Genomic DNA, 27764 nt, shown 5'->3' on the forward strand with positions numbered 1-27764 from the left:
AAGGGACGATGCAAAACAACGGACAAAAACAGATAGCAATAGGTCACTTGAGTTTACTCAGGTGACTCTAAACATATCACGATAGGTCACCCGAGTTACTCAGGAGACCTAAAAATGGTAACATTTTGCCTTGTAGTTTTTAAGAAGTTAAAAAATTGTAAAATTATTAACAAAAGATTTATGTTCCATGACGACGGACAAAGACTGATAGCAATAGGTCACCTGTGACTCAGATTTGTACCTAAGTTTGGATATAGACCAAGTGCAGATTTGTCCCTGAGGTGGCTAGGATATACAGTACAGCTCACGAGTATCCCGACAAAAACACCGACCACCGTGTTTGAAAGTCCACGCTGAGCGTGGAAGTGTCGGTACCTTTGATCTATTGTTCTCTGTTACGGCCACAGAACAAGAAAAAACACGGTGCGACACGGTGCATCGCGATGCAACACGGACAGTTACACGGTGTAACACGCGGTATTTACCTGTGAAAAAAGAAGGATTTAGGAATAAAACTTATAAAGAATAAAATATTTATTGATGTACGTAAGAGAATCAAAGACAAAGAAATAGAAATAAATAAAATTTTTATGCACGCAATTTTCAGACGTATGCGATTGACACGGTTGATTTTTGTTAATATTAAAAATCGATATCGCCCACATAAAGGTTTGATCAATTAAAACACTAACACTTTCTTTTCCGTTTTAAAATTCAAATAAACGGTTCCATAAGTTTTTGTTTCAGTCCGTTTTTAAACGTAGTAGTAATCGTAGTTACTGTAGTTTGGCAGTTTCAATAGTGCATAGAACCATAACTGTGATCTTTTCTCACTTATACTCTATTCAAAGATAACAAATCTAACGGGTTGTTGAAAACAAATGTACTTTCTCTAAATAATATAATTATACAGCTTTATATCTAATATATTTTCAAATTTTCTTTCTTTTATACATATGTGTGATGTACTTGTCCATGTAGTACCGCACGGTACATATTCATAGCGCTAAGAATCTGTGGATCGGTACTTGATAATTTTTTATTTCATCATTATAGCAACTTGAGTTTAGAAATTATTTGTGTTCCAAGAAACTACTCAGTATTGCAATAATTACTGTTTGATTGTTTAATGATCGTCATATAAGAGAGAGAGAGAGAGAGAGAGAGAGAGAGAGAGAGAATACCAGTATGAGTTTAATATAAGTACATTTTAATTGTAATTCAGTGTAATAAGTTAGATTTATAGTTTCCATTATATTGAACCCTTTTCCCTAAAATTGCGATAGAATATATGCAGTCAGGGTCCACGTGCTATCCCTGTCAATCAAATCAGCCCGCGAGATAGACCACGTGCTCCTTCCATGATATGGAAAAAATGTCGTTCTATTGTTTTTTTAAGTCCGCAAAATAGAAAAATGTTTAACAATGAAGTATTCAGTGTTTGAAATGTTAAGTTTCTTCATTCTTATACTGCATGCATGAGGGTTGGAATATTAAGTTGTAAAATATCTCTCTCTCTCTCTCTCTCTCTCTCTCTGTGTATGTGTACTTTTGTGCAATCATTTTAGAATTATAAGAGTTCAATTTGTATGAATTTAATTCATTTATTTTAGATCCATGGTTTCAATAACGATTTCAACACAATGACTAAAAGTTTGTAAAGTTCACGATGTAATAAGATTTTTTGTTAAAATTTCGACGCTATTTCACATCAGTAAAGTTTTGTTTATTCTAAATGCTTGCAAAAAGTTACCGGTATTATCTCATTCATCTTTTTAATCAATCAGGGTTTTTTTGTACATACATGTATGTGTACCCGGTAAATAATTTCTTATCGCAAATTAATACTTTGTGAAATTCCCGCATTTATAGAGTTGCTGAATTGTTCCCCGGATCCACGCGCCGATAGTCTTACGTGTAGTTGTTTGTGTACATATCTACAGACAATTTTTTTGTTTGTTAGAGATTAGGAAAAATCATTGAACTAACAAAGTAGAAGTAAGATACATTCAGACCATACACACGACGAGTTGTGATGAGTTACCAAACAGGTGTTCGCGGAAAGGTGTGAATAACGGCATCTCGAGTACACCTGTTCAGACGTCCAAATATACACACAGTTAGTTGTAAATTCCAATGACACCTAATAAGACAGACAATAACACCTGTTGTGTATAGAACCCAAGATGAAAGACAATGCTGTGTATCTGATCGGCTTCCGTACATCGCACGAGTGATTTTTTCATGTGAAATCACGAGGCCATTACGAACTATACGGAAATAAAGTTGAAAATCATTTTATGAAATGCGGGTATATTTTTAATACATGTACAATGCTTGAATATAATTTAACAAGAGTTTGTTCATGCATTTATCTATAATCTATAATATAAAAGTGATTTTTTGTTTATTTATTGCTACATAAATAGCTGAAGTCCAAATTATTCGAGTCACCGGTAATATGGGGTTGTTATTTACTATAGCACATCAACAGCACATGTTTTTAGAAAAACATGGTCTGAAATGTTTTCAGTTCTCATTTTTAATTGGTTTAAAGTAAGGCAGTAAATTAATTAATAAATCAGAAAGTGTTTACAGATAACAGAAATAAGACGTTTAAGCTCCCGACATTTTAATAGGATCGTCAGTTACAACATCACGTGTGTTAAGAAAAAAAACAAGATGAATTAAATTGATTTGAATTTTGATTATATATTAAATTATTATTAAATATTGTTGGTGAATTTATTTCAATTTAGTTAAGAACAAATGAGTTAAAAGGTACCCATTTACGTCGAGTTTTCAGATCACATAAAATTAACTTCACGTTGACAGCCTCGACAACTTTCTGGGTCCGTGCAACTTAAGTCGACATTCTTTTTTTTTTTTAAATATGAATAGGATGTATGTTTCAACCCTTGTTTAGCCATAATTTCTTTATTTCTAAACATAGGCTATATCTATCAACGTCTCAGGTAACGATATCCACGGAGTAACACAGTGGCCACGGAGTTACACGGGCGGCCACGGTGCTTTTTCTCGAATTTTCAAATACACATACACAGTGTCACACCGTGTGCACGGTGCGACACAGACCGTTTTCCACCGTGTTTTTTACGCAGTGGGTGTCGGGATACTCGTGAGCTGTACTGTAGACTGAGTGTAGATTTGTCCATGATTACCTTCTGGTGTTTCCCTGTGGATGAGTATTTTACAGTTGGGGTGCCTGTTGATGAGATTGTATATGAAAGGGATAGTGATTGTAAGAGCACTTGCTGGAGCAGTCAATGAGATCCTGGCCAACTTCTTTGCGAAAGCAGCAACCATTGCAGAAGGTAAATGCCTTTAATTAAAAAATATTAATACCTTATTTTGCTGAAATATAATATGCACTATTGTATAATATGCAATTATTGGGAAAATTTTAAGCCTCTGAAGTTTTACATTCACAAAAAATTTTCTGATGCAGATTTTTAATATCTTGACATGATACATTGTGGTAGTCTTCAAAATACTAAACAGGGTTAGCAATCACAGAAAACAGGGCATTTAGGATGTTATGTATGTTTTGATAAATTTGTTTGCCCGTAGGCAATCTATGATAAAAATTTTTAGTTTTGAACAAATTTTGTCATAATGTATGCCCACCTCCTTTACAATGGTGTAATTTTATCTAAGTTTTTGCATAAAAATTTGACCAATTAATATGACATTGCATTTGTTTTAATCTTTTACAATGAGGCATATTTGTGCAAAGGTTGAGGAAATTCTATTGGAAGGTTTTCTTTATAATTTACTAGAATTTGAGATGGAGTGCACACACACACACATACATACATACACACATACAAACACACACACGCACTGTAGCGATGCTATATCCCCTTCGCAACAAGTTGCGCGAGGGGATAATAAGATTTAATTATATGCTTCATTTCTTTGCTAAAAGATAGTGTCGCTGATGCTAAAATCGTATTTATCTTTATTACACATAATCCACAATTTATATAGTTCTACATTAATTTAATGTATGCTTCGAGTATAATCTGATATAAGAAATATCTAATTAAGACATAAAAAAACACGATTCTGAATTGTAAACAAACTGTTTCTCCATCGTGTTTTCAATGCTAGGTTTTTCCGCATTCATGCGCAGTGGCGTTACAAATGGTGGATAGCATTATAATATTCATCAGACGTGTAGTAAAGTTTAGAGACAAATAACTAAAGACAGAACATGTTTTATGGGCCATAAGGTTGTGAAACGTCTAATTAATCTTCTAAGAAGCATTTTGTATTTTTACTCACTCATGTCAAAAATTTTACTCCAAATACGTAACGCCACATATACCTTTAATAGTATAGAAATCTACTGATGCATAATTAATAGATCATATAGAAACAAGAGCTAAGCGGAGCATCCCCTCGCGACATAAATAATTAATTAGAATTAAAACACTATTGTGGAATAGGTAATTATTGTGGAACCAATGTTTGTGGATTTTAATGTTTTCAACATAAGATTTTAAATCCCAAGAATGTTTTTCAAATTGTGTTTTCATGGTCGTTTTCCTGTTTGAAAAGTTATCCACTGTAAACAAATGAGTAAAATTTTGTCATTCAAAAAATTTAAATGATTCCACAGTATTTTACATATTATGAAGTGAGGAGAAGAAGGTCCTTGGCTTTAATGAGAACCCCACGGCATATTCTAATTAGGATTGACATTCTGATTTTAAAATATAGTTTACATACTGTATATTTAATTTTTGCATTGAGTAACAATTTCAAATAAATTAAAATATATGTTCTGATAATTGTATTAGCAAGATTTATTATAAATTTTAAATTTTGCTGTATATTTCAATAATAATGGGTTAATGTATCGAATCTCCCTCCTCCTTCATGTACACACTTACATACACTAGCACAATACTCATCACACAAGCCTGGTATATTTGATCACATACTCTGATAGCAGAACGATTTGGTGGATGAGCCTCATTGACCAATTGATATGACATTGCATTTGTTTTAATCTTTTACAATGAGGCATATTTGTGCAAAGGTTGAGGAAATTCTATTGGAAGGTTTTTTTTAAATTTACTAGAGAATTGAAATGGAGTGCACACACACACATACATACATACACACAAACGAACACACACACGCACGGTAGCGATGCTATATCCCCTTCGCAACAAGCTGCACGAGGGGATAACAATAAACATAATTGTTTAATTCAATGCATTATGTGGAAGTAGCTTCAGTAAAATTAGGAACTGCATATTTCCAATAGAAACCAGTGTTGTTGTCCAATAGTAGCGGTAACATAAGTTCTTTGAAGAAAAATCTTTATAGTTCTTTAATAAATGATTAAATAGGGAAATTCTAACCAGCTAACTATACAGAGTACTTATATCAAGTAATCTGTCACTTCAGTTTCTTATAAATGTCTTTAAATATGGCTTAATCAAGTTCAAAAGACTAGATTGCTTGGATATGTGCCCAAATCAATGACACTTCTTGCTAAGTCTCATGTAAATTCATTATTTTATAGAAAAATTTAATGATATTTTAGTGTCCAAATGGTTGTTTTGTTCCGTAAGGGTTGTCAACTACTCTACTAAACTAAAATATTTGAATATAAGGGCATTTTGTTCAATGTGCGAAAAAAATACTTACTATTTCAGCCATTTTGTTCAGCTAGTAGCAGTATAATTTTTTTAATAGAAACATTGACCGCATTATTTTTACAAATAACAGCTGTTTAGGTACTACACCGTGATGTAATCAGTATAAATGTATGATTTAAGGTGGATACCAAATAAAACATTGTCAAAATGCAAGTCAGAAAAGATTACTGAACTAACTACCAGAAAAGAAATAAATTAACAGGATAAACAATCACTTTATTCATACTTACGTTGATGACAAAAATTGATCAGCTAAATAAAAGAATCTAGCTCTGTATTTCACATGTAGGACACCAGGCTCAAACAAAGCATACAACTTCTCATAAAAATCAGGATAACCCCTGAAAAAAACAAGAGGTCAATGGGCCTTATCAGTCACCTGAGTAACTGCAGTGTGGCTTTTGCAATGTATATTCATGTGCATCAATATCATAATTACATGGCTAATGAAATCATTTTTTATATTCCGGGATTGTTTAATCCAACTTTCTAAATTCTAAACAAGAGGCCAATAGGCCTTGGCGGTCACCTGAGTACCATTGCCCATACACAATCTCATAAATGTATTTAATTGAGTTTCCTCCCTGCCTGAATTCTTTTGGAAAGGACTCTTAATCCTATAGTTCAGCAGAAGACCAATTTCTCATATCAGAGTGTATGACCTACATGTACTACTGAAAAGGTGCACAGCTTCCTAAAGTATTTTTTTCTCAAGTATGTTAACTTTCAATATAGGTTTTATGTTTATATGTTTTATTACTTTACTATTAATAAGTCTACTGGTTTATTTTATTAAACACTTTTTTTTTCAAATGATAAAAATACTTAAAACCAAAATCCTTAAAACAAATTATGATTCTGTAACTCTAAGTAATGTATGTACATTAACACGAGCCCAATTTTTAGCCGGGCTCTACTGAAAGCAAAGTCCTGGCTGTAGGCAGGCAAATCGCCAATGTTACTATAAATAGCACAACTTCAAAAGTAAACAAAAAACCAAACAGCGTTAAAGTAAAAGCTTCCGCTAGGGTAGAACGGGGTAATTTCGACCACGGGTCAATTTCGACCAAATTACAAAAACTCAACACAAGGATTCAGGGAAGTGTTAAGAAACGTATGATGTTTCCGGAATTAGATAAACTCAGTCCCAAAATTTGTTTTCCATTTAAATTATTTGATCAGAACAATAGTTTTCTTGTTTGAAATCCCCGTTTTCAGAACGCTTGCTTTCACGTCGGCAAATACAAGAGAGACAACTCTTACCACATTGTTGACATTTCATAACTTGTATAAAAATTCAAAAGTACGTATCGAATTAAAACTGTTTTAATTTCTATGTGCATTACTTTATGTTACAGGTTGTAACTATTTTAAATTCGATTTCCTTTAAAATGCACACCTTTTACCAGCAGAAGTTTGGTTGAAATTGACCCGTATGGTATTTAATGACGCGGGTCAATTTCGACCACTCGTGACCACAAAAAGGTGGTTTCACAATACATCAGACACCCTTGGGTTTTTTTTTTATTATACGTCAATTATGGTCAGAATAAAAATAATTTAACTTGTATTAAAAGTTACAAGTTTTCCCCTTGCCTAATTTTTGACAGAAAATTAGAGAGGTTGCTTAAAAACAAATAAAATAAAGGATATTAATCGCAGTATCAGTGGGGGTACTATTATAATCGTGTCAGCACCTACTGGAACTTTGGCTTTAATTAAAAGAAAACTCGGATTTTGTGTTGTTGGAGGAATTAAAAATATAATTTGATATGGATTTAAGTTATATCACAATGAATTCGCACCTAACATGTTAATGATGAGATAAATCATGCATATAAAACTGTTTAATACATGGTTAATTTGTGTCCGATCGATGGTGAAATAAATATATGCTGCTGAAATGATCTTGGAGTTCATACAATATAGATCAAATTTCCTTAACTAATTCTAATAAAAATATGTTTTAAAACATTTCTTTCTTATATTTTTGAGTAGATGATGTTTTTTTTCTATTAATTCACATTCATGCATACCATTCAAATTATGAAATGGATCGGACAACTTTGGTTAAAACTTTATGCCTAAATAAACACGCGTCCATGTGTTGTTTTGCATATTCCCAAATTAGAACTAAAGAACTGTATCATTATTAAGAATTTGACAGTCACAAAATAACTGAAGGAAAGATGAAGAGGAGTCAAGCTATCTTTATTGAGCGACAATGGATGCGACGGTGGATATAAAATTGCCCGCCAGTAATAACGTTAAAAATATCTTGAGGGATTGTCAAGAACAGTTTTCATTAAACGCGAAATTATAAAACTAAAATCAGCGGTGTTCAGTGTTTATTCTAAGGAGATAAAATAAAGTTTGGATTTTAAGGATTTGGCGATGTGTATTTATAGCATATTTTCGCAAGCAAATTTTGCTTTGTGGTTTTTTTTTATTTCAAGAAATACATTAGACACACAATTCAAACGAACAATGTCGGCGACGATCGGTAGAATATTTTAATTATTGCACGGAACAACTAAGAAAAGAGTGAGCAATCTAAGCATATTTTCTATCCAATTACATGTCTGATCAAATCAATCATAAAATGATCCCTTCGGGCTTGATTGGATTTGACCACGCTCTGACCAAAATTATATATTTTAAAATTTGTTATACTGACAAAGAATAACTCCTTATTCCTTGAATAAATCTATAAAACAAATAAGCATCAGCTATAGTAGGTAATAAAATGAAACAACTTAATTCTTTCAAATATATTGTTTCTCAATTTTAGGAGTAGATCTGTCTCAGACATTTCGATTTTAAAAGTACTGATAGATCATCTATTCTTTTTGCAAGTTTACTGCGCTGATGCATAGGTTCGACCTGGATTAATCCACTGTAGAGGAAGGGATGGCGGGGATTGTTCCATTTTTCAGATCCAAATTACCGTGATTACAGTTTACTTAATCGCTTTAACGTTTTTTTTTTCTGATAACGTAGTTGACAAAAAAAGTGAGTGGTCGAATTTGATCATTCATGTGGTCGAAATTACCCCGAGACCGGTCGAAATTAACCCGCGTGACATGTTTATTTACTTTCTTCATATTCCTGTATACAGTGACAGTTTTTACTCGGAAGTAGAAAAATACGTGACAGAAAAGTAATCCGAACTATCCTTAATGATTTCAAACAAGCTAATGGGAATATCGTACAAAATTTGAAACTAAAAGTTACGTATCAGTAAAAGTGGTCGAAATTACCCCATTCTACCCTATACCAAATAGTTACACAAAGAGTTTTGTCAAAAGTGTTGGCATTTTGTTTCTTTTTTTAATTTTGAGAGAATTGTCTATCTTTTTTAGTTTTCTTATTAATAACGTGTTTTAAAAACAAGACTATGCATTTTGGACACATACAATGCGCATGAATTTCCATGAACTACTCTGCTGTGCGAAGGAGAAATGGGGATTGAATATATAACGCTTGTTGCAAAATTCAAGGCAGCAACTGTTGAACTTTTTCTACTAAACAGACATATTTTTGTTAATAGCCGCTTACAAAATTTGGTCGCTGACGCTTTGCCGACATTAAAAGCATATGAGAGAGAGAGAGAGAGAGAGAGAGAGAGAGAGAGAGATTTTCAGTCTTTACTACACACTATGCATAAAGACACACCAAAAGAGCCCAGCTTTCAGTTCTTCTATACTTTGATTCTCATTGTTTTGCTGGGGATTAGTGTTTATAAAAATTCAGTTAAGCTGTCAAATTAACAAAAATAAAATTTAATATGGATATTATGCAGTCAACTAAAATAATAATCAAAGTACTGAAGAACTGACGGGAGTTGATTTTGTCGATGTTTATTTATTTTAAAATCAATGATAAGTTATTTTGCATGACAAGTACATGCAGTTTCTAATTTGTATTTGAGCTATGCACATTTTTATAATATTTTCGACAAGAATGTCGAGAAACCCCCATATGAATCATGTTAAATAATATTTAAAGATAAAATTAATTCAATCAAACTATGTATCAGTAATAGAAATTATTTCTCGAAAATTGTGTGGATCCAAGCAATATTCTACTCTAGTCACGTTCAACCAAACGCTCGGCTGACACTGTAAATCTCCGACAAGCAAGAGAGACTCTCGGAGATTTACGGAGACAGCCGAGCGTCGAGTTGAACGAGACTATATTGAACTCTGGAGTAGGAATACATACGACTACAAAACATATCGAAATTGTTCGTACCATTTAAAATCTGACTATTTTCAAGGTATTTAGAAATAAGTTTCCTTGAAAAACAATGCTTTAGCATACATTACATCGAATTTATCAATTTTTTTCAAGAACTAAGTCTTGTCAGCAGCGAGGATTTGTGCTGAGGTCCAAACACTGTTTCACTTTCGGTTTGTCTGAGTAACTGCATAGGAGAGTTGATTAAAATCAACTCCCAAAAATATCAAAAGGAAGTGTGATTTTTTTTTTAATTTTCAGAAATCCTCCCAATTTGTTCATCGACCATTCATTTAGAAATTGGTATCAATTATACTTACTTTTTAAAAACAAATATAAATACAAATACATTAGTCAACTACTTTCAAATACAATAAAATTATTGGTTTTAATCACATAACTAATTACGTAACAGTTCATAACAAATTGACTCACCAAATCCCTAAAAAAATTTAAATGTTAATTAAAAAATGTTAAGTTAGAAATATCTTAGGAGTTAAATGTAGATATTTTTTTTTGCTATTCAAATAGAAATTATTTAGTATTAAAAGAGGTTCAGTCCTTAGGTTTTGGGTAGCCATTTTGGGTCACATCTAGTCTGAAAATTCTGCATCACATATTAATTCTAGTAGAATATATTTATATTTTAAAATGCCAAATTTTTTTTTGAATAAAATTGTTTTAAAAAAAAACATTTTTACAGAGTTTAGTAAGGACTCTATTTTGTGGCAGAATGTTTTCAGGAAGGAAATGAACAATTTTCATAACTCAAAAGTTTTAGAGTACTGTTACTTTAGCTTCCTAATTTTCATCTAGATAGTTTGTGTATTATGATATATTCATGCTATATCTAAATTTTTTTTAGATGTGACCCCCTCCTTTTTTTTTTTTTTTTTTTTATAATTTTGAAGGAGACATTTAATAATATGTCTATTTGTATGCACAGTTTGGGAAAGAAAATATTACTAATATTTTTTTTTATTTGCATTATAATTTGATTACTCCAAAATTTTGTAACATCTGTTGTTGTGTTCATTATGTACTAGTATTTGAAGCCACCAGTAAAGCAAAATTTTAAACTTTTGACTTCGATATTACTTTTATAGTCACTACATTTGTTCAACTTCATACTGTACGTATTAATATCATAATTACATAATAGTTCAAACAATAAATATTTGTTTGATTTCTTCAAATAATCAATTTCCATGCCAAGGGACTATATTTGGTATGATCAAATATTTGCCCCCAAATTTAATCAGTTTTTAAATAGTATCGTATAAAAATCATCAGATGCCTCTCACTTTGATCTTGATTTTAGTCTGCACTGCTCATTCGCTATTTATCTATAACGTCACCTAAATGACAAAATTCCCCCAATTTTGCAAACAAATGAAAATATTCTCATTTTTTCTTTATATTTTGCATTCGGAAGTATAGAGAGCAAGTCTGCTCAAGTATGATTATAACATATATTTTTCTTCATATAATTTTACACATTATACATAAATATGGTACTTGAGCAAGCCAGCGCTCGATGTTTCCCAGTCGAAAAACCACCGGAAAACACCCATATTTTGCTACAAAACATCAATTTATCAAAATAAGACAATCTTCATGACGTCATTTCTACATCATGACGTCACTGTGGTGATAACCTTTTACAAACTTCTTTTCAATATGACTTCAACTATCTTCCACCTTATTTTTAGAGCTTTTTACAAAACTTTAATTTTGGGGGCAAAAAATGTCCCCCTCATCCAAGCATTCCCCCGGATGTGATAGATGAGGGGCATTCTTGGAGGACAGCCTGAGGCTGAGGAGTATCAAGTAGCATTATTTCCTGGCTATTATGCTCGGGATCGCCCTTCAAAAAAAGCTAAAAACCTACCTGGAAGTGACGTCACATACCGTATAAATAGTGCTTCCATTGTGATAAACACTCATAATTTTAAAGCAGATTTATTGTCAAATATGTATTTTTATTTGAGGTGGGATAAACAATTCTCAAAACCCATACAGGGAGGGAACCTTGATACTCCTCAGCCTCAGGCTGTCTTCCAAGAATGCCCCTCATCCATCACATCCGGGGGAATGCTTGGATGAAGGGGACATTCTTTTCATCCAGCCTTCGGCATATCGGAGTATCAAGTAGCATCTTCAAAGTATTTGACAATAAATAAAAATCCTTCCAAATAGAGAAGATTCTCAATCAATGATTTAAATAAACATAGACCATTTTAATAAATCAACTTTGGTTTCATCATGTGGAAACACAAAATTGCTTTATCATCTTAGCCACAAAACACATCAAATGTACCCATTATTTTCCCCACCAATTTCTATAATAATTGTCCATATTGTGGCTGCATGATTAATGTTTTCTCAGAAAATAATGTTTTAAAACCATTCTGTCTAATTTCTCTGTGATATGATAAAATACATTGTTTGTAAAATCCAAACTATATCTAATTTTCTGTCTGTAAGATGTTAATAGAAAGAAGAATGAATTGCATTCATTGAAATGTCAGATTTTACTGTCTGATATATTGGGTACATATACACATATAATACAGCTATAATGTAATTAAATGTATGATCTTCTAGCTTCCAATGTAATGTAGAAAACAAATGTTTTCTTCCTTGAATATAAAGTATTATATTCATGTATGATTAAGTTTTGCAACATAACTAGGGTACAATGACCCTCTGATCAGAAAAATATTTACTCTTCATTAATTACTTATATGTCAATCATTCTTTTATAAACTAAAATCATATTTATATATACATGTATGTCCTATTTTGTCTAGCTCATATAGCTATATATTAGGATCAGTTAAGTTTTCTTTGAAACTTAGATATTATCAGTAAAAGCAATAGTATTCACTTGTGTACAGAAGGATGTCAGGTATAATCTTGTCTGATGTCTTGGAACATCAACGTTCCTTCCTTTGAAAATTCTTAAATCAATATCTATGACTTTCCTGGTATGTGGTATTTATACAAAAATCAAAATGCTAATCTTTCATAACACATCCATTTTGATATATTAATACACTGTACAACCAAACTCTGCATGAATTAATTAGTTTTAAGAAAACTAATTTCAAAACTTGCAATCTTTTCTAAATTTGATAATTATATCTTCAATATGAAATAAGTTAATATAAATGACCTATGTAATGATTTTAACCTCTAGCTAGGTACTGTTTTCTCTTAAAGAATATGGAATTCATATTTCATTTTCCATAAATCTAATATATGGATCATTATAAACAATCTATTATTTACATATACATGTATATTCATGGAGTATATATAACTTTTCCCTATAAAGTGGGAACATTGTATGACATTAATTTTTTGTGTATTAACAATTCATGACAAGATATGAAATCTAATATTAAGTTCTTTGTAATGTCATTTTTTGGTCGTCAATATATCTATATTCATGTAATCACAATAAGACCAACAATTGGGAACTTTAAACAGGACTATTTTTGCCCCATGTTATTTTCTTAGATTGTAAACAGTTTTGTCCCAATTAAAACTTGCCCAGACAAAGCTTTGTTTATAGAGAGACAATGTAGGGCATTGGAATTCGTCTAGTCTTCATTAATACACCCACTGGCAAAGAGACAAAAAATAAAACAGGAACAAATGTGTTCCCTGTAATCGTTCTTGGAATTTATGAATGATCAGATTTGTTATATCTATGGTAACATTATTTACATATATGCCAGCAGCTAAATATGAGTAAACATTTCTTCAATAGTAAATATTGTACCATAATATCTTTGTCCTTTGATCGAGTGATATGATTAAACACAATCACTATCTTGAAATAACTTATTATAATCAAATTTCATATTAATATGAAGTAAGCGAAAGTATAAATCCTGTTAATTCATATATTCAATCAATATGACACAATTAGAAAATACAGAAAAAGAACTTTCTCAATCTTTTGCAAAAGAAATTCAATCATCTTTAATATTTAACAGTTTTTCGAATCATTTTAATTTTCTGTTGCAGCTACTACATAGCCTTAATGTTCACACAATGTCTTAACACATATATCTGTAAAGTTAATATTTTCTAATCTATTCTGATTCGAATTCTGAATATTATGTACCAGAAACGTTCTTAAATCTGTTTTAAATTTGTAGTATCATATATACTAAACACCATTAGCAAGTAAATACATGCAACATTTGTCTTTTCATGAAGACTTCAGCTCTGATGATAAGTTCTGAAGAAATAATCAATAATTATTCACATATACTGGAAACCATTCCAATGCATCAACTAATACATATATGGTAAGTATATAATAAATGTATGAAATCAGTTTGTTCTTTGCTTTTTCTCAATATGAACATTGTAAACATGGTGCTAGCTAGTGTATCGTAATTCCAAATTAGAGTTACTCATGTAACCCATCTTGTATAAAGAGAATCTCAAAAAATCAAATTTCAGTGTCTCTAAATATATAATCAAACATAATCTCATGTTTCATATCGTATATTCAATACTCTATTCAATAACTTATAACTGTATATTGCCAATTTACCATTCAATTATATCTCGTCCATTGCAATATTCTATTACAAATGTATTTTTACATTTATAATCCTTATCACTGGATTTTTCCCTAAAGAGGAAGGCTGTAAAACAACTGATCTCCATTGACAATTTGTCTTGGTATAAAATTGCTTGACATACGGTAAAAGTTTAATTCACCAAATTCTTAGGATAGAAATAAAAGATGGTCACATATAGTCTCTTTCTTTAATATATACTGTACTCTTTCCTTTCAATCTAATTGAGCATGTACCATACTTTGGTAATAATTTCAATGTTTATTTTTATAACAAATAGGGTTATAGTGAACATTGTATTATTTCTGGATTTTCATTCTGACCACATTGATCCTCTTTCACTCTGAACCTTTTCTTTTGATATTATATCTCAGGATTTCAGCAATGTATCAAACAACTTCATTTCTTTATATCATACAGTGTCATAACAATACTTATCAAGCCTTAGTTTCCATGAAGTCTTCATTTAAATTAGCTTAAAATAAATTCATGTATGGTGTCTGAAATCAAATCATCTAAGTCAATAAATGTTTGGTTCTTTGTTCCTCAAATCATCCTCATTAATCATATAATGATGTGCAGGTTTATGACTTTTGTAATAATTATGGATGCAAAAAACAATTAAATAGTAAAACCATTAATTATTTGACTGAATACATGTACATTAATTACCGGTACATGTACTTATTTTAAAAGTACTTTTCAAGTCAAGTATCCTAATGTTTGTTTGATTTTTCTCTATTACTAACTTAGACATATATATGGCTTTCATTCAAATTTTTTAATCAATACTGGTACTCCTGTTTTCAACATTCACTGTCACTTCAGTCAAACTTTATAACTCTTAACTCAAACTTTATATCTGAATAAAACTGCACAAACAATTGATACAATTCAAAACACTGCATGGATTGTCTTTTGCACCCATTCCAAACATTGATCAATTTAATTCTCTAATATTTTATGAATCAGTTCGTACGTCTTTCAAAAAATTCACGATTCTCCAAGATTTTAAGCTTCTTTTTTCCAAACTTCACAACATGCACAACTTCGACTGTACAATGTAATATAAATAAATGTAATGTAGACAATCATCTTTTCTGTGACAATAACTTGAAAACACCATATATTATGTGGTATAGAAAACATACGTATACGTGAGCTTCTCATCCCAGAATTTAAACATTTCACAGCCAATGTATTGCTCTGAGAAGCAAAATAAATTCCTGTTCATTCGTGCAATTTCTTGTTTGGTCTTCAATGACACCAAATAATATTACTCATGATATCATCAGCTGTACTTATTTCAACCATGTGCAAACTGATGCCTTAAATACTTCTTTTTTATCATGATCAATAAACCAACATTAATTTCATGTAAAATATTGCATCAGCCTGTTCAGATGTTCTAAATTGACATCTTCTTTCACCTACATGATTTAGTACAGTTGTATTATTAACCTGACTGTTATTTTGTTCAAACTTCAGACCTTTGGTCATTTTACTATGAGCATTACATTTTGTAAATTGTGGGTCGTAAACCAATTATCTCCAGTATCATTCAGCAGTTAAGAGAAATTCCATCTCTTGTCTCATTTATATCCCCGATATTGAGATCAATAAAACCATAAGAAAAATCTGAACACAGCGTGTTCTAATTGTACTGTACTATTTAATTTATACACAGCGTGTATATTATTCAACTTGCGGTGTAAAATCTTTTATATAATAGTCCAAGTTCTGAACACAACGTGTTTTATAAACTTACTATCAACCAATACACAACGTGTACTGTAAAACTTGCGGTAAAATATATTCACGACAAAATTCTGAACACAGCGTGTTCTAATCGTGCATTCAACAAATACACAACGTGTATTGTACAACTTGAGTTGTAAAACCACATGAACCATGTGTAAAACGAAATGCACGGATTATCAATCCTTTCAAACCAAGACTTCGTCATTGGTAGATTTAATTCGTTTTCAAAGGCTTTACAAACCTTGCAACTAAGACCACGTCTTAAAAAATTTATTAACATCGCAATGACCATATAACCGACAAGGGCTCATGTCCCGATGTCGCCAGAAAAAATATGAGTGTTTATCACAATGGAAGCACTATTTATACGGTATGTGACGTAACTTCCAGGTAGGTTTTTAGCTTTTTTTGAAGGGCGATCCCGAGCATAATAGCCAGGAAATAATGCTACTTGATACTCCGATATGCCGAAGGCTGGATGAAAAGAATGCATAATACCGCAGATACAATATTTTTTTAAATAGAAGAACATGTCTGCAGCCGTCCCCCACGATGAAATTCACATTATAACTTAATCATGTGATGTTACACAAAATATATTAATTTCGTTGTGAGGGATGGCTGCTGAGACATTTTACTGTTGAAAACACAATGAGCAAATGTGCCATTTTTTCATCATTTTCTACTACATCTTGGAAACATGACAAAATGTCATTTATCTTTTTTGAAAACAGGATAAAAGTGTGTAGCTGGTACTTTATATACAGACATGTTCAAGATGATATATGTACTTTCTTCTTTGGTTGAAATTGGTTCAGTGGTTCTAGAGGAGAAGCTAAAATGTTCAAAAGTTTACAACCGACGAAGGACAAAAACAGATAGCAAGAGGTCACCTGAGTGACTCAGGTGACCTACAGCTAAAAATGATAATTGAATATCAAATTTCATCTATCATAATTCTTATATAAATGCAATACTTGTACATGATAATTTGTCACATGGTTAATACTCACAAATTGTGTTTGTGTACCAGTAGAAATAGACTATTCAAAGCCAACAGGCTAATGGCACCCCCTGCCAAAACAAATACACAACATTACTACAGTACACTTGAAACAGTCAACAACAACAATTGTGCAGAACATGAACTTACAAAGTCATACCTGTTAACCCTCCTTTATCTCCCAAGAGACTACCATGAAATTGCTTAAATATTCAAAATCTCCCATGAGAGACTAAATTCCCACACACAAATCTGTTTTCCCAATAACACGCACCCCCAACTTGTGATTTTTGACATGCTTATTTCAATAAAAAATGAGGGTTTTAATGTGATTTTGGGTTCAAAAGCAGCTACATATCTTGAATAAATCAAAATCCATCCAAGATACTGTGAGCAAGCTCACAAATGATACCCTCTGCTAAGAAAAAAATCATAAGTCAAGTAATTTTCTATTATAGAAAATGATGGATGCTTTCTATTTAACTGTCCATATTTTATCAATAACAACTGCTGTATTTTAAAAAAAATAATTGTTAATGCTAATACATGTATGAGTAAACAAATTAAATGCAGGAATTAAGACACTTGCAACATTATGATAAAAAACATGACTGGAATGAAATGACAATTCACATGTCAAGCAGCCATTTAGTGTTTTAAATTTTTACATACTGAGTCTGTGTTTTTTTTTTCGAACACCTTAGCATCTAGATAACCAAGATCACTCTCAGCATCTGAAGCTACCTCTGCGATTCATTTACATATTTAAACAACCATGCAAGTTTGAATAAGTACTATTATTTACATAAACATGTGACAGCTCCAAAAACCTTCACCTCATCCAGCATCCTAAAACTATGGCTCAGATTCAGCATTTAAGCCTGTCACGTGCATAAGTATCATAAGACACACCATCCATGCAAGTTTGGTGAGGACCAGTAGTAACTTAGATATTGCCATCAAAGGGCACCTGCCCCCCAAAACCTTAACCTGCTTTCAACACCTAAAGGTAGCAAGGGACAGTTTTGGATAAAGTACCCTTCAATATTTTTAGAGTTAGAGGGGTGTCTTTTGTTGAAATTGATATGCAATATGTAGGCCCCATATGTTAGGTACATGAGAATCAGAAGTAAAATGCGAAACCTGCGGCTCTGACTGTTGTGTTGACTCTACACAGTGTAAGTTACAGACGGGAGGTAAAATAACACGAAAAGTAGGTGAATGGGACATTGTAAACTATACACCGGTAAGTTTCTGACATGTGTTAGTGCAACATGCACGCGGTACGGAAGGTCAACCCTATGCAAGGAATTAGCTGGGAGGTCTAAAAAGCTGAAAAATCATGAAAAATTGTGTATATTGTTTTGTACCTGTATTTCGTTAGGATTTTGTCTTGCTAGGCAAATCAATAAAGTGTAACAGTGTAGATCTGACCTCACTATATAAAACAGTGCCTGCAGACAGTGTCAAAATCTTTTGGTCAAAATCATGGGTTTCACATATCTGTATACACACATCACCAGAGTAATTCAAACTAACAGGAAACATAGCATTTATAAACAGAAATTATAAAGAAGAAGCAATTGATACATTTGACACACACATTTTCTAAACACGGTTGTACTTGTTTTTTAAACATTAGTTACCCTATCTGTCATTGTAATTTACCAATTCTTATAAGTTCAACTATAGTTCTTTTAAACTGTTTGTTGTTCATAATAGTGCTTTATAATTATTAACTATAGTTCTTTTAAACTGTTTGTTGTTCATAATAGTGCTTTATAATTATTGCTTATAGAAAATGATCATAGTAATGATAGTTAAAAATCTGATTTATTGCAATACTATGCCAGATGATTAATATAACTTGTACCTATCATTCTTTTATCCTTTTTTAAAAAATTAATATCATATCAATAATAAACATAAATGTTTACTGCATACATATTATATTCTAATACCACCGGGAGTTGCAATCTCCAGCACACCTTCCCGATGCAGTCTATTCCAGACAATTTCATTTTTTTTGTTTTATCTTTACGAAGTAATGATCGTTTCCTATGTGTACAGAATGAAACCATATTCCTTTTTAGGAAATAAAAAATAACCTGAATATATTGATATCATTGAATGTACTTGTAAACAACACCAACAATTAATGTAACAAAAGGATTTAAAAAGGGTAACCCAACTGTTATATCAAAGCGCATAAAAGCAATGACCTCCTCCATTTTTTTTTCAAATATCCTTAGACAAGACTATCGTAATGATAAGACAAGGCCAGTGCATCGGAGAAAAAAATATATTGTCCTAACATCTGAAAAATACTGTAAATGGGGTTTAATGCCAATTCAAAATAAGCAAAATTAATTTTTCATGTTTTTTTTTTGTTAGCAGTGATGGTCTAGAGATAATTCTTTTTCAATATTGAAGAGTAAGACAAAATATAAGAAATAACAAAATTTGCTCTGTGTATTGTACCAAGAAAACAAAATATTAATATTTTGAAGACAGCAACACTAGCTGTAGTTGCAAACCGGCAGTCATACAAGTAATTAAATTTAGACTGATTGCAAATACATTGGGATTGTAAAAGAAGTTATCTAAAAAAGAACAGGGGCGTACAAGGCGTTGTATATCCCCCACTTGGAGCAATGAAGACGAAAGAATTTCAATTCAAGTTAGAATATTAATTTTTTACTTATATGCATTGTTTTCATTATAAATTTCACGATGGAAGTCAATATTGTGATTTCATTCTATTAACACGACAGGTATATGTTTCAAAATTAAGCTGCACACCATTTTTTTGCCTAAATCTTGGACCATTTACTGTAAGTTCTTAATTGCAAAATTAGGTATGAATGGATCCTGACTCCATCCTAAAAGTACTTTTATTTAAAGAATAAGTTTATATTGAATTTTATAATTGGTTTATTAAAATGGAGTCTAGACCCATCATGAGTCAAATTTGTGATTTTCACCAAAAACGTTTTACTTTATTAAATATTTTCAAACAGTCTAATTTATTCACACGTACTCTAATGTGTCAACGTAGCTCACTGTGATAAGCAGAGGCTTGTGGTCCATCCTTCTCCATGGAGAGGGTGTTCAAATCGTATAGACGGCATTTTATTTTTAATTCATTTGCTTTTAAGTAAAAGATGTTTTGCTTTTTTTAATTGGATAATTATGAAAAAAATATCTAATACCATTTATATCATGACAACAATAAAGTAATGTGTATAATCTGTACACACAATGTCGGATAAAAACAGGGATAGCACAGATATGAGATCATGCTGTAATGCTTAGAAAGCATTTGTAATGCTTAGAAAGCATCGAATAAAACAAACGAGATAACCAGCAAGTGCATGTATTATTGTATATATCATGTATTTGTCAGAGAATGCAGTTCTATGTTATACATGTACTGATGCACAGTTTCAAATATAAAGATTTTTTATATGTTCATATGCCATTTCAAAATCCTGGGTACGTGGGATTTGTCAGGCCTTGTACGCTCTTGTCCTTTTTGTATGTTTGCATTAATTTTAAAACTTTTCACCAGAGAATTTATGCAAAATCCCTTCTAGTCAAGTTGGTAAGGGGGACATAGTAGCTTTGAAAGGTTAACAGGTAAGCAAAGTAAAATTATGAATCAATGTAAAAATCATACCAATTTAATGCTTTTTTATGTTTCATTACAGATCTGATAATTTTGTTAAGTCTAACCTGATTAAGTTATTAAAATGAATTCAAAGAGACAGAAAAACTTTGTTTTCTCTTCTCATTCTACTTACCAATGTCATATGAAGCTGTAAGGAAATCACTCAGATACAGCGGATTTGTCAGGTTTGGCATCACTTTATCATGAAGAATGGTCAATACTTTCTTGTACACACAGTTTGGTAGCTTAATACATGAGAAAACAATATTCTAAAATATAATTTGATAATATGTTTGTATATGTTCAGGCATGTTGAAAAATCCACATCAAATCTAGAAAGAACAAGAGGCCCACAGGCCTTGATGGTCACCTGAGTACCATAGCCCTTAGATTAACATGTCAGAGAGTTTCATGTTTGCATTTTAATATTTGAAATTTAAATCCTAATCTGAGATTCCTCTGACTGTTATCCCTGCTTTTATCATTTGATGATTGAAAAACATTTATTCCTGAAAATGGGGGTGGGGGTGGGTGGGTTTCAAGAGTCAACAGAATTTCAAATTATCTATACCAAAAATTTGAACTTTAAAGAAACATACAGGCCTTTAATGGTCTATCTCTTATAACATTCAGTTTCATTTATAATGCACACAGCATGCATACAGCTTAATTTTTTATGTATTTGATGCACAGGAAAATAACGAAGATTTCCCAAAATACAACATACAGCTTACTCCACTTATATTGAACTCGCTTATTTTGAAATTCCGCTTATTTTGAAATAGAAATAAATCCCCAGTTTTTGCCTCTCATATTCTTTGCATTGATTTCACGGATATAATGAAATCGGCTATTTTGAAATATCGCTTATATTGAAGCCATTGATCGGTCCCCAAAGGTGATAATCAGTTGTTTTTATAACGGTTATATTGAAGTTCTCCCTGGCGGCTGTCGTCACGGTTGGTGACAGTAATTATGCCAGACTGACCGGTTGATATACAAAGGTGTGAATTGATAAGTTCTCTTCATGTGTGTTTTTATACTTTATTAAAAAGTAAAATTTATTCACTGTTTAATTTTTTGTTTTTACGAATACGGATGTATTGAGGCTTGACGTAATATGGAAACCCCACGGAAAAGAAATACCTTACATCCGGACGCTAAATACAAACTAGCCATGGCTATTGATGAAAGAACAAAGCCTAAATTCGAAATAGCTAAGGATTTTGAGATTATCGCGTGTACACTTACGATGATATACAAGCAGCGTTCAGCAATATTTGAAGCGTTTGAGTGTGGTGATTTTTCTCTAACGTTTTTCTAAAACGTAAAAGAATGCGATCCGAGATTATGATGAGGTTTAAGATAGTAACAAAACGAAACTTACAAAACTTTCGGATATAATTTTAATAAAACTTTCAAGGACTAATGTTCCATGTAATCCGTTTATTGTAATAGATAAATGATGATCTAATAATTTGTTCGGGTTTGGTTTTCTATGCTTACATCGGGATTGAACTTTCAAAAATGGCGGCTTCACGTCAGTCAATTTCGCTTATATTGAAATACGGATATATTGAAATAATTTGCATGGTCCCCTGAATTTCAATATATCCGGAGTAGGCTGTTTATTTAGTTCAATACTGCGAAGTTACAATTTACCTTATAGTTTTCAAGATGAAGTTAAAATTGTTAATGGACGACAAACAGCAATTACCCTTACAAAAATGCATGTTCACTATACAGTCATGTTTGTCTTCCCCCTTCCCAAAATAAAAAGTGCCTCCACTTCTGCCCCATGAGCAGTGAATTTCACAATTGAATAGCAGGACATCATGAACAAAATAATAATAGTTAGTTTATCTCCAATGATTGTGATAGTACAGAAGAAAATATTATTAAATCAATACAGTTTCACTATGTAGCCATATTGCCCTACCCATGGGTACTGATCACGTCCCAAGGGTCATGAATTTAGGGAGAAGGCTTCATAAATATCATGATCATGCATACAGTTTATCTCCCACTACTATGGAATGGGAAAAGATTTTCTAAGAATAAATACATTTTCACTATATGGCCATAATGGCCCTCATAACCAAGAATTCAGTTTATCTCCCACTACTGTGGCAGTGAAAAAGAAGATTTTCTAAGATTTAGGGTGAGTTAACCATGCATCAGACACTTACCTTGGATCAGACAACTTTGGTTATAAATATACAAATAAATGTGCATGCGCACGTGTGTTGTTTCGTATATTCCTTAATTAGAACTAATGAACTTTATTATTATCAAGAATATGACAGTCACATTGTCAAAGAAATAGCAATATAGGCATCATAATATAACGTCAAATATGCCCTCATTGAAAATTTAGTTATGAAGATTTTACACTAAAGCTTTATTTGAATGTTGTGCATTTGATTGTGAATTAGTGAAAATGCACTTTCTACTTAAAATAATTAGAAAGAGGTAAGTTTTGAAACAAAATTTGATTAAAATAAGTCCAAGAAATTTGAACAATGAATGTCAAGGTCATTTTTGCTCCGTATGTTCATTTCACCATGGATCGGACACAAATTAACCATGCATCAGACAGTTTTCAGTGCATGATTCCATTTAATAACTAGTTTCCTGACCAGTCAGGAAGGGCCCCGCTATGACAATTAATATAGAGAAGAGAAAAAAACTTTAAATGAATTCCATCCTCTTTATATTAACAATGATGAAAAAAAAATGCCCGGCATAAGATGTAAAGAACTGCAATATATATAAGGTGGTAAAAAAAATAAATATGAAAATTATAAGAAACAACTGTATTTTTAAAAATTTCAAGATAAATCCCGAATGTCCAAAAACTCTAAATAGTAACCTTGTATCTGCATAAAACAGGGATAACCTCATGTCTTATAAAAAAAACTAAATTAAATGTGTATTTAAAAAAGATTTAATCAGGTGTTTTATAAAATGCAATCCTTCAGTGAATGCAAATACATTGTATCACCCAAGGTTGACCTCAACTTCAAAACAAACACCAGTTGCAGACAAAGGTGTTTATTAATCTTCATATGACAGATAGAGATAAGCCTCTAAATTTTCTGCAGCAGGCAAGATAATTAATCCCAGGGGATTAATCCTTTTCTTTTAAATTTACAATAAGATTTTTTTTCTTTCAGAAATGACAGAATATGGGTTATCATCTGATTACCTGTTAAAATTAACAGCATTAAGGCAGAAAAAATAAAATAAATAATTAAAAAACAAAACAATGAAAAAGGATATCTTAATATATATCTTGATTTTAGAATTCAACTAGAACTGTCCTAATGGGACTAATACCCCCGCTAGGCTAATTTCAAATGGGACAAATAATTGAATTGAATAATAATTAAGGTTTGGAACACATACCAAAAAAAAATTCTAGAATTGTAAAAAAAAAAAAAATAGTTAACAAAGAAAAATTAAAATCAAAATTGTCAGAATTTCACTGTAAATACATATCTATAACAGTAATACATTTACAAATGTATGTATTTGATGATATATTTTTTTAATTTAATTGATTTAAAGAAAAACCAACAAAATGACAATAACCCCTCCCTTTGCAGTGAATAGAAATGCAATGCTCTTCTGTTGATAAAACTTTCAATATCTTTCTAATAAGAGTCTTGACAGATGCAATTAGTTGTTTCAAATTTTCCTCACTTTCTCCTATGGCACAATTGAACTCCATATCAGAAAATTGATCCCATAGGACTATGATTTTCTTTGATGAGCTTGTTAAATTTAATAAACTCCCAAAACATTACCATAATTACCATACTATGTAAAAATATGTAAAAAAGAAAATTTAATATTACAAACAATTTTAAATTTGCCAAAACACTACAATCATATCAGTAATTTTGAATTTCATTTAAATTAATGCCCAATAGGGTCACTTCATCAAATTACTTGACAAATAAATTTAAACAACCTCTAAAAATAGTTTAACTTCTTTATTAATAATTATATTATTTATTTCCTTATAATGATAGACCTTTTGGTTTACATGAAACAGTTTTAAAATAGCCCCAAAACCATCACCCATTTTACAGATTATCAATTTCCTCTAAACACATGCTCCATCTGAACCATGGCTCAGATAATGGCTCCCTTGGGACAAATGAATTCAGCCACACTTGTCTTTGATGTTCTCATTAGCTCCTAAGAATTTATCATTGACAAACAAAAACTTTGCATTGTCAGTTGATAGAATACTTATCAAAAATATTTTTTTTTTTTTTATAAATTAAGACATAAAGACAAAAAACTCCATCTGGATGTATTTATATAAATATATCTTAGAGTGTTTTCTATTAATTAATTAATAAAATCTGTAAGGATTACCTCCCTTACTTTTCAACATTAGTGTACAATATATAGAATAAGGAAAATGAAAACTGTCATAAAATCATTAAATCTTGTCTGATCTTAAAAAAAATTGCAGGTGCATATCTTCAGATGGTGTTCAACATATGTACAAATTTTCAAACTGTTCCATGCAGTAATAAAAAATTCTATAGAGGGGACAAAGTTGCGTCTACAGACAGACGGACAGACGGACAGACGGACAGACGGACGGACAGACAGACGGACAGACGGACAGACGGACAGACGGACAGGGTGAAACCAATATACCCCCCTAAACTTCGTTTGCGGGGGTATAATAAAATTATCATAAATCATTGTGTATGGTATTTTAACCAAAATAAAGTATGAATATTATATTTTAAATCCATATTTCAAAGAATGTACACAATACTACACATCATTCAAAATTGACCTTGACTTCAAAACAAGGTTCATTTGCAGACACAGGCAGTGCAGTAATTAATCTCAATGTGACAGATAAAGATAAAGCTTAGGATTTTCTTCCTGTGGAAGGTTAATGAATCCCAAAGGACAAATATTGCACAGCCTTCCAAGTATACAATGGTAACATTCTCAGCAGTTATCTCTCTTTGCCCATTCATTCTTATGCATAATTAATTAAGGAATCTACCCCACCACCCCAGCTCCAAACCAGAAGACATAGAGAACTAAACTTAGCATCAATATGTATTTCTGCCTACTGAACTACCATACCAAATTTGAACTTGATTGGGCAACCATAAAAAAAGTTATTAGAAAAAAACCAGAAAATTTGTGGACGGAAGAGTGACAGACGGACGGACAGACAGAGTGATTACTATAGGGCACCCGCAAATCCTTGCGGGACCCTAATAAGGAGACTATGTGCCCATTCCTTGTGATATACTTTAAATGTGAAGTAAAATAAATATTTTTAAAAAATTGACACAAACATTTCCCTCAGATCACTTAAAGTTCGAGTTTTACGGACAGTCTTTTTAGTCCAAAGTTCCTGTATAGGAGCTGGCACAATAAAGAACCCCTCATGATAAATATTCCTTTATACAGAAGCACTAGTCTAAATTCCTATATGTAGATTTGATGATTTACATTAAAAGAAATCTGAATAGCAATTGAATAAATTTATTTTTCCTAACCTTCATATTTTTGCATTAAAACCAAAATATGTTGTTATATATAATCTCTACTGTATTAGTGTATAGCTGCCGATGCTTGGTAAATATTGTCCGATCCATGGTGAAATAGTTCAACACTTCATTAATTTGGACAATATTTGATGTGTGAACAAAGGGAAAAATCAAAAGGTGTCCATTGCATGGTGAAATCACCCCAATGCATTTTCACTAAAAAGCCATATTAGCCCTGTCTTTGGACCTGAATCCCTGACTAGGGCTCACGAATTTCACAATTTAGGTAGATGGCTTCATGGACATCAGAATTATGCATTTAGTTTTCTCAAATATATATGGGAACAAAGAAAATATTTTCTAAGCTTACATACATTTTCCTTGCCCTTGAACTCCTGACACATGGGTTTCATTAATTTCCCAATTTTGGTATAGGGCTTCATGGACATCATAGCCATGCATTTAGATTTTCCCAAATATATATATTAAAGTAGAGACGAAGACTTTCTAACATTTAACTAGAACTGTCCTGATGGGACTAATACCCCCGCAAGGCTAATTTCAAATTGGACAAATAATTGAATTGAACTAGAACTGTCCTAATGGGACTAATACCCCCGCAAGGCTAATTTCAAATGGGACAAATAATTGAATTGAATAATAAAGATTTGGAACACATACAAATAAAAAAAATTCTAGAATTGTAACAAAAAAAAAAAAAATCTCAAAATTGTCAGAATTTCACTGTAAATACATAATTATGTATAACAGAAATACATTTACAAATTTATGCATCTGATGTTATTTTTTTTAATTTAAGGTTCCTCGACACACCAAAATTTTATTTTATGGATCGATATAGAATCTTTTTTGAAACATGATTCCACAAAACAGAGATCAATTTCGGCTTTCAGTTATTTATACGAATTTTTTTTGTATTTTATCAGTGAAATAGGAAAAACTGTTTTGCAGACAAACAGAATATATTAGAGCTTAAAACTTGTTGTCAATTAATGTGTAATATAATTATAAATAAATTCATGCTAAAGATCGTTTGGTCAAGTGTTTAATTTTTTAATTAAAAAAATATTTCTGAAAATCAAAATTGTAATTCTTTAATATCTTTTTAATCTATGGATAACATTTTAAAAATAACATATAGTCACATAAACTATTTACTAAACAATGATATTTTACAAAGAAATTGAAATGAAAATGCGAAATTTTGGAAAAATTGCTATTTATAAAATT

The 27764-nt window shown here is 31.5% G+C and overlaps 1 protein-coding gene across 1 annotated transcript in view; it reads right to left on the bottom strand.

The window, feature by feature from the left end:
* The window catches only part of LOC105319092 (nucleolar complex protein 4 homolog A), a 100776-nt gene that overhangs the window by 30425 nt on the left and 42587 nt on the right, over window positions 1-27764 (bottom strand). Inside the window, exons 7-10 of the mRNA XM_066079069.1 lie at window positions 21107-21218; window positions 17314-17374; window positions 5927-6037; window positions 3183-3343 (exon numbers count right to left, since the gene is read on the bottom strand). Of these exons, the coding sequence (XP_065935141.1) occupies window positions 3183-3343; window positions 5927-6037; window positions 17314-17374; window positions 21107-21218 (445 nt within the window). The remainder of the gene's footprint in view (window positions 1-3182; window positions 3344-5926; window positions 6038-17313; window positions 17375-21106; window positions 21219-27764) is intronic.

Source organism: Magallana gigas, chromosome 3, assembly GCF_963853765.1.
Source record: "Magallana gigas chromosome 3, xbMagGiga1.1, whole genome shotgun sequence".
Classification (NCBI taxonomy): Eukaryota; Metazoa; Mollusca; class Bivalvia; order Ostreida; family Ostreidae; genus Magallana; species Magallana gigas.